Source organism: Pelecanus crispus, chromosome 6, assembly GCF_030463565.1.
Source record: "Pelecanus crispus isolate bPelCri1 chromosome 6, bPelCri1.pri, whole genome shotgun sequence".
NCBI lineage: Eukaryota > Metazoa > Chordata > Aves > Pelecaniformes > Pelecanidae > Pelecanus > Pelecanus crispus.
In genome coordinates this window covers 45,275,592-45,292,317 of record NC_134648.1, presented here as the reverse complement: position 1 = coordinate 45,292,317, position 16,726 = coordinate 45,275,592, and the positions used below count along the sequence as shown (strand labels likewise).

At 41.2% G+C, this 16,726-nt stretch overlaps 1 protein-coding gene across 1 annotated transcript; it reads right to left on the bottom strand.

Annotated features, from left to right (window-relative positions):
- Positions 1-547: 547 nt before the first annotated feature.
- On the bottom strand, positions 548-12,047 carry PSMA6 (proteasome 20S subunit alpha 6). The gene is made up of 7 exons (XM_075712995.1): positions 11,961-12,047; positions 7,399-7,493; positions 6,562-6,643; positions 6,163-6,318; positions 4,007-4,185; positions 1,729-1,823; positions 548-756 (listed from the first exon to the last, which is right to left on the bottom strand). Exons 1-7 carry the CDS (start codon positions 12,034-12,036, stop codon positions 699-701), a joined length of 741 nt encoding a protein of 246 aa, XP_075569110.1. The 5' UTR covers positions 12,037-12,047; the 3' UTR covers positions 548-698.
- Positions 12,048-16,726: the final 4,679 nt, after the last annotated feature.

Here is a 16,726-nt window from a genome sequence, read left to right as displayed (position 1 = left end):
TGCCCAAAGCCTGAAAAACCAGGTAGGAGACAAACAGCCAAAATCCCAAAGTGCACTGCATACAGAATCTGTTCCCCTAAAGAAATATTAGCTTCAGAGCTGTTTAATTATAGCAGATGTCAGTTAAATTCACTACCTGCACCCCAACTAAATCAGTCTAAAGGAATGCACTGGGAATCACAGCCAAAGTTTTTTCCTTCAACTTTTGTCCTATATCCTCATACAAACCTGAGCAAATATTAAGATCTTCTCAATCTCCCCACAGTTAAACAAGCAATGTTACAAGCCTTTCAACATCAGGACAAGAAGAGAACGCATGTAAATGTAAGAATTATCTCAAGACACACACCACATGATCTGATAGAAAACTTTACAGTAGGAGCCAAATAGCTCAGATGAAAAATACAGCGCAGAGTACAAAATTTCTCTTAAAATACAACTAAAAGGCAAGCAATCATCACAGAAACATTCAAAGTCATCAAGGATTTTGATGAGAATTTCATAGAACTGAAAGTTAAAAAAAATTACATTAAAAGGAGACACCAAGTATTTCAAAAACCTCTGTTTTATTTGTACAGAGTAAAATACATCATATAGTGAACACTGTTTTCCACCCATAATCTAAAGCCATTAATAAGTGTTTTCTTTTCACCAAATATCCTGGCCAGAAGCACAGACAATGGAAATGGGAATGCTAATTAGTCTCTCTCTGCCAGAGCTACAAGGTGCACATCAATCTCTGCTTCTGTAAGGATCCTGAAAGAACAAAAAGAAATCTTAAATAGCTTACATGATTCTTCCCCTTAAGCTCCAATATTACAACCTAATATCTACACAAATAAGTTTTATACAATACATCTTTCAGCCCTTTAGAGCCCCGCTGCCAGGGCCACAGGCCGACATTCCAATTCTTTTTGAAAAATAAAGGAAGAATCAAAGGCACTGGAGAGCAAAGAGGTAACAAATGGTAGAAAAAGAACAGGTAATTCCTCATGAGTAATATATTTGCAAGCTGGGACCTGGTGAGAAGAATGGTTATGGTGATTAGTATGGTAACTCCAAGGGGGACACAGGTTTTCATAGCCTTCTCCCTCTGCTTGTTATCCATCCTTTCTGAAAAGAACGCAAGACCAGTAAATGAAGTTTGGCAGAAAGCTAGCACTTGACCCTTGAGCAGCAGCAGCAAAGGGGTAATGCAGCTCCTGCATGCTTTCTCAAAAATGCCATGCTATTCTGTTGTCCTAAACACACACCACCAAATGCAAAACCATCCCTCATCACCACATCAACTTTAAACACATTAGGAAGCACTCAAAAGACTGCACCTGTAGGACCCAAAGGTTTGAATCCTCTCTCCAATCCCCACCTACCAAGTAGCTAGACTAAAGCAGCAGAGGACTTTTCTTTCCCACGTAGCTGTTCCTTTCTTTTCTTTCTTTTTTTTTTTTTTTAAAAATAAAAACTTTTATTAAAAGACAACACTTTCCTCTACTGGATCCCTTAACCATGTCAAACATTTTAAAACTGTGTTAAGATATTATTTTTTTTAAAAACAGTGTCTTTTACCGGTACACATTTTGAAGAGTTACAAGTAAAAAAAAATAAACCTCCAAAACTTCAGCTTCTGACATATCTCCCTTTTTCTCAATTTACCATTACACAAGAAGTTAAAACTAATTGCACATAACCAATGAAACACACCAAGTTTTATCAACACTGATCACTTACCTGAATTTAGGATTTTCCACTGTAACTACACCAACTTCTATTTCTGAAGGTTTGAAATCAATGGATAGTACAGTAGACAGGCATGTTATTGCTGTCTGAAAGACAACAAAAACCCCTATCATTAAACAGAAAGCACTAAGGCTTTTTTTTTTTTTTAAAAATAGACATAGCATTAACAACTACCCTTCCTTCTAGTTTTATTTCCTTCTACCTCAAAACCTCAGCTGAAAAATTTAAAATAAGTTTCCCCTTGTTACAGAACACAGTCCCTCTCTGGTCCTCTCCCTAAAAAGCCCAATCTACAAAAAACAAAGGGACACGTTATTTTTGTAGCAGAAAAAACCCACAACAAAACCAAAACCTTTCCTCATGCAAAGATTAACACCCCAGGTCCCAAGGACAGAACATATTTCATTAGTGGTAAAGACAACAGACATCATCATTACAGTCCAAGATTACTCAAAGCACATGTCACTTGCATAGCTTCCATTTTGGCTTTTCTTCTGGTAATTAAAATTACACTGGCTGTTTTTAAAAGCTGCATTTCATCATGGCTTAACTTATTTTATTTCCACCCTAATCATCACCTGTTTTAAAAGGTGTTCTTTGCAACCTCACTCATACTTAACCCTGCAGTAGGGTCATAATATGCTAAAGACGTATTCCTAAAGTGACGATCGAGCACAAAAGGAAGTTCCATAAAACAGCTATGTAGCCAGATGCTCATCAAAGCAGTTATTCTGACATGCTGGCATTTAATTCTGATCAGTAATGTGTTAGGAAGCATAGAACACCAGACAAAACTTTTTGAAGGTTTATTTTCAATATGTTGATAATACACCGATTCTGCAATAATTCTCTAAGACTATATAGACGTCTTATCGGAAGACTGCCAAGTTATTAAAAAAAACCCCAAACAACAAAAAAAAAACCCAAACCTCTAACACCCCTCTAACCTCTAACCCCATTACCTCTAATGCACCACAAGCTTTTACAAAAAGTGTCTCCGTGTGTGTGTGTGAAGAACATTACAAAAACACGATTCTTGCTTTTGCTTGACAGACCAGCTTCTCCCTGTCACTGCCAACTTTCAGAGTAACAGTGTCTGATCTACATTCACAAACTCATCGTTTTAACGAAGACAACAAAAAGGTATAGGAGTGCACCCAGGATTTGACTGGCAGATTAATTACCAATTAAGTATTTGCACCATACCATGCAAATTTTATGAATTAAAAACAGGAATATGAAGAGACTGTTTCATCTACCTCCAACTGCTCAACTAAGAGACACGCACAGTATAATCAAGCAGTGACAGAAAAATACTTATAATGTGAAAATTATTTAGCCAGGATAAAAAAGGGTCTCTGAGGGAATTTCAAGTACATTCAATTTCAGTATGCTATGATTATTCAACCCTCTCCGGATGTTATCTTTTAAGGAATCACATATTAAGAACATCAGTACTTAAGATACACAAATAAAACTTAGGAATATATGCTGAAGAACTTTCTGTTTAAATGGTACTTTCACAGTAATGCAGACTTCAGAAGTAATTTAGCTGAAGGTCTGAATCTGCATAGCATTCACATGTATCTTAATACAATACTCTGTTTAATCTTATGGGGGGGTCAATTGCTCAGGTTATTATTCCTCATTTCAACTGCTGATCTTGTGATGCAGAAAACACAACATTATGAGAGAAGAACAAGGCCTGGTAGGAGGAACAGGTGGGCCACGGAAGAGGACTGTTTAGACAGATTTCTACAGTTAAGTGAAAAAGTGAGGATGATTACAAAATAAGTTCACTGACCTACTTTATAAATAGGATACATTTTTATAATGGGCCTTGAACAACAGTTTTCACAGCAGGCATAACAGCTGGTGTTATATTTACTAAACTGACAGACAAGCACTACCCCATCCTCTTAGAAATGCTTTCTAACATGAAGATTGTTTTAAGTGCCACTAAAAGAAAATTGTACTGGTATCCCCAGAATCAAGCACTGTAGTAACCCACCACCAGCTACAGCGAGAGTACTACAATTACAGCTTCTGCTTCAGCTAATGTAAAGCAGAAAAAGCGGATTAGATAACTATTTAAACACTTGCAAAATAGAACCATTTTCTGGTTGGAATTGCTATACTTGCTCTGGCAGTAATAAAGAACTGTAAGAAACAGGACATGCCAAACTGCATTCCTCTATATCACAAGCCTACATACACCATATTCACTAAAAATACTTTAGCAAATCTTTATTTCCCTCTGCTGGCCTACCTCTACTGTTTGTTCGTATGTCCAATCAAATTTCTTCTTTACTTTCTTTTCAAGAAAACTGGTTGACTCTGTCTGTTTAACTCCTGCAGCTGTGGCCTTGAATCCACAATAGTAACCTGCCGGATCACACTTGTACACCTGAGGGCCGTGTTCTTCATCAATACCAATCAAAATCATACCTTGAAGAGAAAAATTTGTTAATTTATTTCCCCAATTTTAGCAATTTCATTCAGCTGAAGAATAGAATAGATACTCTCCTCCCGTGAAACACGTGCATGCACAGCAGTACATTTTTGGGAACCACTCCAATACTTAGAGCTGTGATTTCCTCTTCGTCTCTAATTTGCCATTTCTTACCAGCATCTCATTACCAGGTGTGTGACTCAGTTTAGTGCAAATGATAGACTTCTATCATTCCCAAAGAAGGCTATTCATTAAACATAGAAACATTTTTGCCAAGCTCAGTGTGTAGAGAATCACGAAGTCAGGAAGTACAGAAGTTTAATGCCGATACAAAGTTAACCCAGCCACAGTTCACTTCCTGTGTATTGTACCACACTTTTAAATTGTAAACAATAGTTCTATTAACATGTGCCTTTTACCAGAAAGCAACTCAACAAATATGTTGAAATTAATGGACATATCAAAAGATCAACTTTAGATTTCTTTAATCCTGAAAAGCACTGCATTACATCTGTTTTCCTCTTTTCTTTAAAGAAAAAAAAATCTGAAACAAAATGTGGAAATATCAGAACATAAAAAAGAGTCTTTGAAGATCATTTGACTAAATGCTTTCAAGTTGGACAGACTTCAAATAACATAAACTGGTCACATCACTGAAATGCATCTGTGTTCACCCACACTTCTAGATTTACAGTTGTATAGTCTCAATATGCATATGAAAAATAACTCGAAAGCAATACTTGCAAAAAAAAAAAAACAAAAACAAAAACCCAAACCCCAAACCAAAACAGAACAAGGTCAAGATTTTAAATGATTTTCTCTTTACACTTGCATAACTTTTAACTAGTAGTTATAGCTGGCAAGCTTCTGAGCAGCTATTACTACAACAGAAAAAAAAATTTCCATAGTCATTTCAAAAAAGAGGTTAAGGGAAAGTTAAGAAAAATACATTTTCATTCATGTATTAAAGGGGGGAAAAAAAAAAAGAAATCACTTTCCAGTAGTATCAAGGCATGGGAAATGCCAAGGGAACAAAGAAACAATCATTCCTGAACATTACAAGCATACGAAAATTGCCCCATCATGGAAACTGTGGTGCAATCCTGAATGTTACTTCTTTAGTGAGAAGTGTTAGTGCCTACTATGATTACGAGAAGTGATTCATCAATTCTGAAACTATTCTCCTTAAAAGAAAAAAACAAAACACAACAAAAAACCCCCAAGCAAACAAAAAGAAACCCAGACAGGACGTTTAATGAAAAAGTAATTGAGGAAACATTAAGTCTTTTATCTCAGTTCCCGGACAGCCTAACAGTACGGTTATAACTTGCTCACAGCCAAACGTAAGAGAAAAAATAAGTCAGAACCAACTTCAGAACACACAGATGACCAGGAATATCTACAAAAAACAACTTTTACACACATCTTTTTTTTCACTTAAGCTGCATTTGCTGTTATAAAACAAGACTGATGTAGAAATGTTTGCAAGTGAAGTATTTTTAAGCACTTCTCTATGTTATATATATCATGGTTAAGAGCAAAAATTATGCAGATTTTTGTCCTATACATACTACTTAGATAAAAAAGCCACAAAATCTGCACAAACATAATTGCACTCTCCATATGTCTGTTTTAACAGTGATATTTACCCAGACACAAGCACCACTAAAAAGAACATCTCCCATTCACAGACATCGCTGTGCAGTGCAAACAGACTAGGCCCCCAAAACTAAGGTGAAATAGTATCACAAATTTTAAAGAGGCTAAATAATTTAGTCCAATGAGGCAATGGTAAAATCATGGCTCCAATTCAAGACTTCCAAAACTGCTCTCTCATTTGACTGTTCATCCCTCTTACTCCTTCAGTTATATCCATATCTCGCACAATTTGAAAATGGGTGAGAATTTCTTATACTTGAAGTTGCAAGCTTAGACAAGAAACAGAAAAGATCAATGTCATACACTATACTTACAGCAACCAAGAGGCCTCATTTCAGCATTTTGCGTATAGACCTGAGAAATATCTGCAATCCTTTTACACAGCATATCCACAGGGATGTCATAGCCATACTTGTACTTCCAGTTAGCAGCCTCATACCTTGCTCTCTGCACCTGGGATCTGCTGTCAGCTAGACAGAAAGAACCAATATTAATTTCACTGAACATGTACCATGTTTATTCCTAGCATTGCTTGAGAATGCCCAACTTTACGTTGTCTTTAAAAATACACATCAGAACTAGACAAGTTCTCCAAAACCAGACTGAGTGGAACAAATCTCCTAAAGCACGCACTTAAGTGATGCAAAGCTGGTGAACTACATAAAAAAATCTGACATACTTCAGATACTTAGAAAAGATGGTGAATTAAATACCTGTCATTCCTGTCATCACACAGCCAATATTTTCAGTAATTCTGAATAAATGAGTCACTGTGTTGGAATCCAGTAACTTGTCCTAAAGAGGAAACAGAAATAATCTAGTAGAAAACACATCCTTCAAGTACAAAAAAAGATAGACTCTGGATGCTCTGGTATCTACAGAAGAGCCCAAAAGAATCAACTAATAGCTAAAAATTGTCTTTCAGGCTCTCCACTATTTACTGCTACATAGGCATGTGAAGGAAGAAATAGGAGAACAGGAAAGATAAAAACCTGCAATATCTGGAAAAGGATGACAGCTAGAGCATGACCAACATCAAAGTCCTCTCTGCCCTCTGATGAAACTTTGAGAACAGACATACAAAAACTTGTGCTCTTACTCCATGCCGCCCTTCAAACACAAGGGTTTTCCCCCTTTGTCAACAATACATCACCACTGTGCTGAAACACTCATGAGTATCTGTTCTGCATGCTATTGGTGTAACACTTTCTGAGCAGGAATTAAAGAAATCACAAAACTGATTATGGACGGCTTGGCCATTACAAGCCAGAGCAATGTACGCATGCTAAAGTACAGCAGGACCAACTTCATATTTTAGCTTTATGCCTTCAACAACTACAGAGAAAACCAGTATTACAGTACTTGTTGAGGAAATGTACAGTTGAGCACTAAACAGAGCTAGAACTTGTAATAAGCAGAATGATAATAAGATATTAAACTAAAACAGCAGTATGTAAATGCTAATAAATATAATATCAACGTTGCAGAGTCTCACCCCCACCTTTTTCCTCATCTCCTTCCAGCCTCCCCCTCAAAACCAGACTACTTACAGGTACTTTCTTCTGTGTTACAATTACTGCAGAATCTTTCCCACGAACAGCTACAGACGTAAGTCCGCCTTGGTTTATGGCCTTAAAAGCATATTCTAGAAAAATATGTAAAAGTTAATAAAAAATGTTAGAGATATTAGTACCAGTAACTCTGACACAGCTCCCCCCAACAGAGAAATCTCACCAAGTTCTGGCCTTTTTAATACTTTAATATTTGTGCAATACTTTGTGTCTTCAAGGTCTTTAGTACAATGCACACAAGACTTTCTGATGGGAATTAAGTCATTGACTCTCCTCACAAAACCACTATCATTGCTTCCTTCAAATATTTCTAATAATTTGCCTTTTTGTTCAGTTAGAACGCTTAACAGCAACATAATTTGTTTTAAAACAAGAAGGCTGTTCTGCACTTGTCCAAAACAGTCCAACCTTAACCTACGGTAACTGTAAATCCTTAAATAAGATTTTTTTAACATGCAGAAGTTTAGTATTTCAAGCATTATCATCACTGCAAGGATGTAATTTTCTCTTGTAGATTTTAACTGATACAGATGAAAACCGAATGACAGACCAGGCATCGAAGATGGGGTTTAACTTTACTGTCACATTTTCTGACTTGACGTTCAAACACTGCAATGCTTTTATTAACTTTTAAAAATGAAACCTATGCACATGCCAACTAAACAGCATTTTTAGATAAATGTAACAGATTAAGATTTACTTGATATAATCCATGAAATAAATTTCCCTTGATTAATAGTTTCAAAAGCCTCAAGAACAACAACTTTAGAAATTGTTTATCTGCAACGTTTGATAAACATTCATAACTTCCTAATATCTGGTTGGGAGAGGGAAGTTTCAGACACTAGCTAAATGTAGATTAATTTTTTGTTAGCTATGTGATTAAGACTGGAAGTTAGAACATGTCAAACCAACAGCACAGCAAATTGCTAAAACTATCTTCTAAAATAACGGGAGCAAGAAACTCAGCTGTTTTAAAAGCTGCATTCAAACCTATGGAAGAGACTGTGCAACAGGAGAGGAATAATCTGAAAATGAAAACACACATCTTGCAATACCAGGATCTTGATGTTCAATCTGCTGAGTCAGTGTTGTGGAAGGACTGATTGCCATGTATTTATGGCACTGTATTTATTACTCTCAGGCATCACAGCATTTACTGGTTACCCAGACATGCCATAAAGAATGCTCCCTCTTTCTCTCCGCTAGACGCACAACCTCACTCAACTCTTCATTTACGTTCCCTGGGATGATCAGTGGTAGCCTGCAGCGAAGCACAGAACCCAGTGAGACATGAGCTAACACTGTCCACAAACTGGTCATGTTTGAAGCCCCAGGCCAGGGCTCTACAACACTTCTTTATTTATGTGTACAAATATCTGGAGGGAGAGTGTAAAGAAAATGGACAGAGCCAGGCTCTTTTCGGTGGTGCCCAGTGACACGACCAGAGGCAATAAGCACAAACTGAAACACAACGGGCTCCGTTTGAACATCAGGAAACACTTTTACTGTGAGGGTGACCGAGCACTGGCACAGGTTGCCCAGAGAGGCTGTGGCGTCTCCTTCCTTGGGGATATTCAAAAGCTGTCTGGATGTGGTCCTGGGCAACCTGCCCTAGGTGGCCCTGCTTGAGCAGGGGGTTGGACCAGATGACCTCCAGAGGTCCCTTCCAACCTCAACCACTCTGTGACATTTAGGGGGGAAGAGGAACAGGTGCCTTTGCAAACTGTTTTTGCTCACAAGTACTGACAACTAGGCTTGCTGAACTGCAGGCTCTCCTTGCCCTGTTCCTACTACCATCTGCAATACTCAGTTTTCAAAGAGTCAAGCGAAAAAGTATAGGGGCTCTTATAGCAAAACAAATCCAAATAAATATATTGCTAGTGGTATTTAAGTCTGCTTTCTGCTATGCAGGTATTTCAGTAGTACTGTGCACCCATTCTTTCAAAAAAGAGTAGTTCCTTGCTGTTCCCCAAATATGTCAGAACAATCAGAAATTTGAACTTCATAATTTTCTTCACCTCCCAAAATTCCACTTAGATGAAATGTCACTTTTGAAGACTGGAACTAATAGGTGGCAAGGCAACACTGAGGGATTTTAACCATAGCAACAAGAAACACATAGGAAATAACTGTTACTTTTCTAATATGAGATTACTTCAAAGGCACAAGAGCTTTCTGATGTTTGGAGGCAGAGGACAGAACTAAAGCAATGCAGCACAGGCATTTCAGTCCAGTATCACTACGCTGGAAACCTCTGTTCAGTGTTTCCAGAAAATCTTCCAGAAACACCTCAAGTCTTAAGGCAGCCTTAAAGCAACACGTGTCATGCCCATCCTTGACAGCACCTAGTTAATCTGCATCCAGCACACTGACAAGAATGTACAGGATGCAAAAAGAATGAAAGAAAGAAAGAAAAACATACAGAAAGAAGGAAAAAAAGAAAGAAAAAAGCTAGATTTGGCTATTTGACCACAAGCAAACATGAGCTTTCTGCCCATGCTGTGCCTAGATGCTGGCCAAGAGACACTAGTGTGGCACTATGCCTGAGTTATCAGCCTGGCTGCGGGTAGAGTGAGCTCACACTTGCTTGAAGTTAACTATGCACACCTATGTATTTTTCTTCCCCTATCATATAGCTACTCAAAATATCTTTATGACAGCTGCAGGCTGTGTGCAGAGGCTTCCAAATACACATGCAGATACTTGCTTCTAAGACATGGGCAAAAGATATGGAAGTACTGCACATTTCTCACATATTAACCTAATGGTGGAATATACCCAGGAGGTAGAAAACCAAGGCTCAAGTTTCCTCTTTGCTAAAGGATGCAGAAACCATTCCCAACAAGTAGTACTGCAATAGAGAAACAGCCAGAAAGGTGATGCAGACCAACCAGCCTGTTTTAATGGCAATGGAAGGTCAGAACCCATGACTCTTCCACCACAGAGCCACTGACACCACATGTGAGGAAGTGCTGTCCCTACCATCTGTATGCATAAGGCTTACTACACGAGTTGCATACAAGCCTTATACACACTCCAGGTATAAGACAGCACCTGTATGTAGGTATCTAGTACAGGTGACTTTCTACCTGTGTATAGACACCTACACACAGGCACTCTCCTTGTAAAAAGGACTGCTCGAGGCTAGGCCACTTGCCCATAAAGCCTATTCCACATAGCCTTCTTCCTGAGAAAAACTCAAGGGCAGACACAAAAGAAACTACTGGCTACCGTGTACAATTCATGCAGCCTGGTCCCAGCAACCTCCTTTCCTGGAGGACAGGTAGATGTATGGACATGCTGTGCAATGCATGGGCAGTGAGGCCCCTGCAGCTGGGGAAGAGCCACTAAGCTCAGTGGAAGATGGCACCAGGATGATGCTGCCAAAACAATTCATCTGGCCCTGTTGTGAGGATCCCTCAGGAGCACTCTCAATGAACTGTCCTGCCAGATTGTGAGCTGACTATGTTGTTACAGAGTATTCTGCAGAAGGAGCACCATGAGGCTCTTCTGCAGAATCTGGTGCACTGTAAAAGTAAGAACAGAAGATTCAGTGGCCTACAGAAGAAGATGACGTTAGGCTGCAGCTTAATTGCAGAATGTTTTAGTAGGGCCTGTTGCGATAGGACAAGGGGTAATGGTTTTAAACTAAAAGAAGAACAGATTTAGACTGGCTATAGGGAACAAATTTTTTACAATGAGGGTGGTGAAACACTGGCACAGGCTGCCCACAGAAGTGGTAGATGCCCCATCCCTGGAAACATTCAAGATCAGGTTGGACAGGACTCCGAGCAACCTGATCTACTTGAAGATGTCTCTGCTCATTGCAGGAGGGGGTGGACTAGATGGCCTTTAAAGGTCCCTTCCAACCCAAACCATTCTATGACTCTAAGCCTGGAAATAAAGGATGGTTGCTGCTATCTCACAGGCCTCGACGTACAGAGCACATGGCATTCAGGCGTAACAAGACAGAGCACAGGTTCCCTCCAAAAACTGACTCGGTTACTCTGGCAGGCAGTGTTCAAGGCGGTGCAAGTCCCATTTCAAACAGCTATCGTAGTTCTCAGATTCCAAAGCACAACGCTTCTAAGTCTGGCACGATGAACCGAAAGAAACACTTAGAGAGAATAAACAGCTTCTGGGTAACTGTTAGTCTGGTCTTCCAGTATCTGAAATCAAACACTGTGAAATCACAGGAGGCCTCTCCCCATGGCAGGGGACACTCGAGAGGGCCTACCCTGGCTCTAAGCATTCCTTGTCATGCGAGGATCCCTTTTGCAGGCCCCCAGGCCGGCAGGGCCGGGACCGCAGCTGCTCCAGGCTTCTCCCTGCACACCGCGGGACCAGGCAGGGCGGGAACCGAGACTCCCCGGCCACGGGAGGCGCCGCGTTTCCCTCCCTCCCCAAAGGCAGTCAGGCTCGGCGGCGGTTTTCCGAGCCGACTGCAGCCCCGCTCGGCAGGAAGCGGCGGCGGCGCGGGCAGGCCGGGCCCGTGACAGGGCAATTCAGCGGCAGCATCCCCGGGGCCGGACACCCACCGACTTGGTAGAGGCGGCCCTCGGGCGAGAAGATGGTGATGTGGCGGTCGAAGCCGGCGCTGGAGCCTCGGGACATGGCGGGCGCAGGCTGGGGCGGCGCGGCCGAGGGGCTCACAGCGTGCAGGGCCCCACCGCGACCACACACAGGGCACCCGCCGGAGTACTTCCGGGTTACGTGCCCCGCGCAGGCGCCGAAACACGCCCAGCTCGCGCACCGTCACGCTCCACCTCCGCCACCGCGCATGCCCGAGCCTCGCGACATTTCCGCCCGCCTCCGCCGCTCCCCTGCCGAGCATGCGCAAAGGGCGGGCGGGCGCGGCGCGCGCTCCCTGACTGCGCAGGCACCGCCCCCCGCCCGGCGGCTGAGGGGCGGGGCCGGCGGAGGGGGCCGCCGGTTCGCGGCAGCCAGCCGTCATGTCGCGACACCTCACCTGCGTCGTGAGCAAAATGCAGTCCTTTTGCAGCGCGGCAGCTATCACGCGTCTCACTGGTGGGGCTGACAGCCCCCTTCGGCTGGCGTGGCAAAAGGGCGGGCGGAGCCGAGGGCCAGGCAGTCGGAGCCGGGGCGGGGGGACGGGCGGGGGGGAGCTGGGAGCTGTCGGGCTGATCAAATGATTTCTGATTGATGGAAAACCTCAAACGTGTTCGACGTGCATTGGAGAATACGCACGGAAATAATCAGAAAACTGGAGGAAAGTAGTATCATGAGCTGTACAGCCAGCCAGGAAAACAAAACCCCTCTTAATTTTCTAAACAAAGTATTTCCACGTGTTCTCTTCAATGAGCATAATTTTAAAGCAAAGAAATACACTAACCTCAAAAAAGAGGTTTAAGATACTCATAATGAGTAATTGTTGCCGCAGCTGCATTATAATGTGATGTTTGAAAGACTGACTTTTCATCAGTGTCCAGTACAAAGGGAAATTCCCCAAATTTAAACTCATGAGTATATACTCTTTTTGCCTTTCAGCGTCTTGGATTTCCCCTACTCTTTGTGGGAAGGCTTTTTTTTAAAGTTGGTCATTAAAAGGGTTGAAAAACTGTGTTTTGGTATCCACGCCTCCATTTTAGAAGATTATTACTAGATGAGCTTAGTCTTTGTTGAAATAGCAGTTTACAGGTGCATTTTGTGTGTGCCATACATTAGAAGTCTGCTTTCTTGAATTTTTCAATATAGTCTTCCTTGCTTATTAATGCTATGGGAGAATAATATATATATAATAATACTAATAAAATGTCTGGCTATGTATTACAGGACACAGAGTTTGTCCCCTTCGTTAGGGGAGCACTTTGTGGGCAGACATGAAATGTTCAAAGCTGTGATGCAAGTACTGGAACACAGAGAACATGCAAATGTAAGAACGTCTCTGCTGGGTCAGATGCAGAGTCTGTCTAGCCCCATGCCCCGTCTCCAACTGTGGCCAAAGGTGGGTGCCCAAGGAAAAGTATTAAGACTACAGAGAGCCTTTAATGATAGCCTCCCTGAATCCTCTCCCAGTCTCCAGCCATTTGGAGGGACTTCCCAAGGCAGAGACAGTGTCTGGTTATTTAATAACCCTTGCTGGTCTCCCCTTGAACTCACATGAACTTCTCGCATCCACGACATGCCGTGGCAAAGAGTTGCTCAGCATAACAACGCGTTGTGTGGTTTCATCGGAAACCTCACCTTTTATCTGAACCTTCTATCTGCCAGCACCATTTGATGCTGCTTTTGTGCTGGAAGATACAGCGAGCAATCGATCTCTAATGCATGCCCTCCACAACACTCACGATTCTTAACGACCTCTGTGTCTCTTAAGACCTCTGTTTCTCCAGGCTGAGGATTCCTGCCCTCACAGTCCTTCCACGTACAGAGCTCTTCCATTCTGTAACACGAGTTTAATGTCAGATTTTTCTTCCCTTGAGAAAAAGGGGATGGGAAAATGGAAGTAATTATTAAGCATTCAGCCAGATTGCCAAAAAGTAACTGAGAAAACACTTAAGTGTTTGGAGTCAAAGATTCAATATTTGACTTAGACCAAGGAAAGAGTAATAGTTGCTCAATACCATGCAATACCATGCTACTTTCAGGATGTAGTTTCCAGAAGTTTTCTCCATCTATGTAGCAATTTTGTCAGTTTCCAAAACACGGTTTTGTTTCAGAAGAGCAATCACCTATTTTTGATTTAGTGTTCATCACATCTGAGCAACCATATGAGAGTCGAAGTCTGTGTTGCAGGATCCTGGGGAAGACTGTTCTCACTGACATGTTTTAACATAGTAAACAGTAAGTGGGTGAGCTTGGAGATGAAGCTGTTCACAAAATAGCTATAGCGTAGGCCGAATCAGTTCCGTCTTCCGCAAGTGTATCTTGCCAATGTGTCTCCATCTCCACGGCACGTGGCAGGCTAAGCTAAGCGTTAGTTCCTTCCGATTCCTGTTCTCCTCACTCAGTGTGCTAGCAAAGGGCAGTCAGTGTCATTTGCCATGGTTTCAGGGATACCAGTTGCTGCAACGTTTGGCTCTCGGGTTTATTGCCAGTGAAACCCCCCAGAATTCTTTTTACATACTCAGAAGCAAATCCTCATATTCATTGTTATCTCTAACTTCCCTGTTTCAGTAATCTGAAATTTGAAGACTTAAAACAAGTAAGTAACTATTCCACAAAAGGAATGTTATTTCACAAATATCTTCAATAAAATGCAAATAATTAACCTCGGACAGAACCGAGCCTCTGGAGACTGTACATCTATATGAACAGGTGGTATGCAATTGAAAAAGTCCGTAGGTTGATCACTAACGTTTCCTCTTTGGTTCCAGAGAGAGGAGGCCATTAATTCCCTGTAAGGATCTACAGGAAAGTGTATTAGCAGCAAACAAGGAAAAATAGTCACAACAATTCTCACAGTAATGTTGGGACATCCTCCTGTTGTAAATTCCAGATTCTGTTCCATCTTCCCCTAAATACGCTAAGAATGTATATTTAGGAAGTGTCACTATTTAGAAGGTATTATGGTATCTCCGTAAGAACAATTTTTGAGATGAAACCCAAGTGATTGATTTGGGACACGTCTGTTCTCAGTCAGAAGGAAGTACTGGATGCATTTATTCCAGTTAGATGTTGATATTATGCATATCTCTTAATGACCAGGGTGAGGTAAAATACAAAATTCAATGGGTGAACATGTCTCGCAATGAAATAGATAACCTGAAGGTGCAGTTTCTGGTCAGCTAAAGCTGACCTAAGGCAGAGCTGCAGGGGCCCACCTTCTGCAGCCTGACATTTCAGCCCCGCTCCCGCACAGCTACCAGTACTTGTGCAGCAGTGCTAGTTCCATATGACGACGCCAGTTTTGGCCTAGCCAAAACAAATTTTTTAAAGGGTTTTTTAAAGCATTCAGCTGACTCAGCTCGGAATTGCTTAGGACTGCATGGCCACCAGAGCTAGTAGCAAACTGAGACCGCAACAGCACTGATTCACATCAGCTTAGACTGTTGTGGAACTTTGTACAGAGGGTAACCCCCGTACAGAGCAACGGTTGCTTACCAAGCAGTCCTGTACAGGAGAAGACAATTACTTTAACAAAGCAGTATTTGCATTTTCAAGGAGATATTGCGGTTCTCTGACTTACAGGATTGTGAAAACAATCTTCTGACAAATTAGAAGTAAATCGGTTTGAGGAGCAAGAGAAGTTCCAATCTCTCTGCTTTCCCTGGCAGACTCCAGAAAGCAGGTGATGTATAGGAGCTGGCATGTTCTGTCAGAAAATGGGTCTGTAATGAATGCTACCAGTAACATGATGAATTTAAAACCAAGGTTCTAGGTTACCGTAAGAGATATCCAGCTCCTCTACACTTTCTGCACAGTACCTGAAAGACATGACTGCATGCAAATCACACCTGCTGGTTTACAAACCTGGAGCAGAAAAAGTGTCAGGATAGCTCTCTGATGTGAGAAAGAATAGCAGGGAACATGCTTGAATGCTAAGAGTCCTGAGGGAGTGTCACGGGATACTACAAAAGCTCAGAACTGCAAATACTGTACAAAAAGATCTGTATGATTCAACTCAGGGTTTTTCAGCGTGCAAGACAAATGTAACAAAACCATGATCTTTCATCTGAGATTAATGTGGCATTTCCATGGGTTTTGGGGCAGAAAAGTTTGCATTAAAGTGGTAAGTGCAATAAATGAACATTTACCATACAAACAGTCATGAATAATAACTTGGAGCACTTTTCCTGTAATATACACTATTTTTCTTACTTTATTTATAACGTGGGATAGATTTTATAAAAAGATCTGTACAAAATTCAGTTTTGTCCTATTACTGCCTGTAAGAATTTCTAGTTATGATCAATTTTTATTTAGAAAATTAATGCATTTCCAAGAGCAAACTATTCTGGCGACATGAAATCCTGTCAGAAGCAGCAAATTTAAGAGTGTGAAAGAGCCACACAAGATCCCATCGGTTGTTTCCTAATTCTTCCATTCAATCCAATCTTCATATATGTTGCTACAACAAATCTTTTGCATTCTATGTGACCAAATGAATTCTAGTTAGTGTGAGAAAGTATCAGGGCTACATGTGTCTGGCAAACGGCAAACATACCATTTGGCCCTGTTAGCTCCATTTATTGGCTACAGACATTGTGTGACACTGTTGCAAGGTCACCTGTACCCATTTTGAAGGTACTTTGGAAGTTCTGCTTAATTTCTTTGAAGTAGAGTTTATGAATTTCAGTGTAGATGAAAAGCTTGAGAAAAAAAACCACAAAAAACCACAACC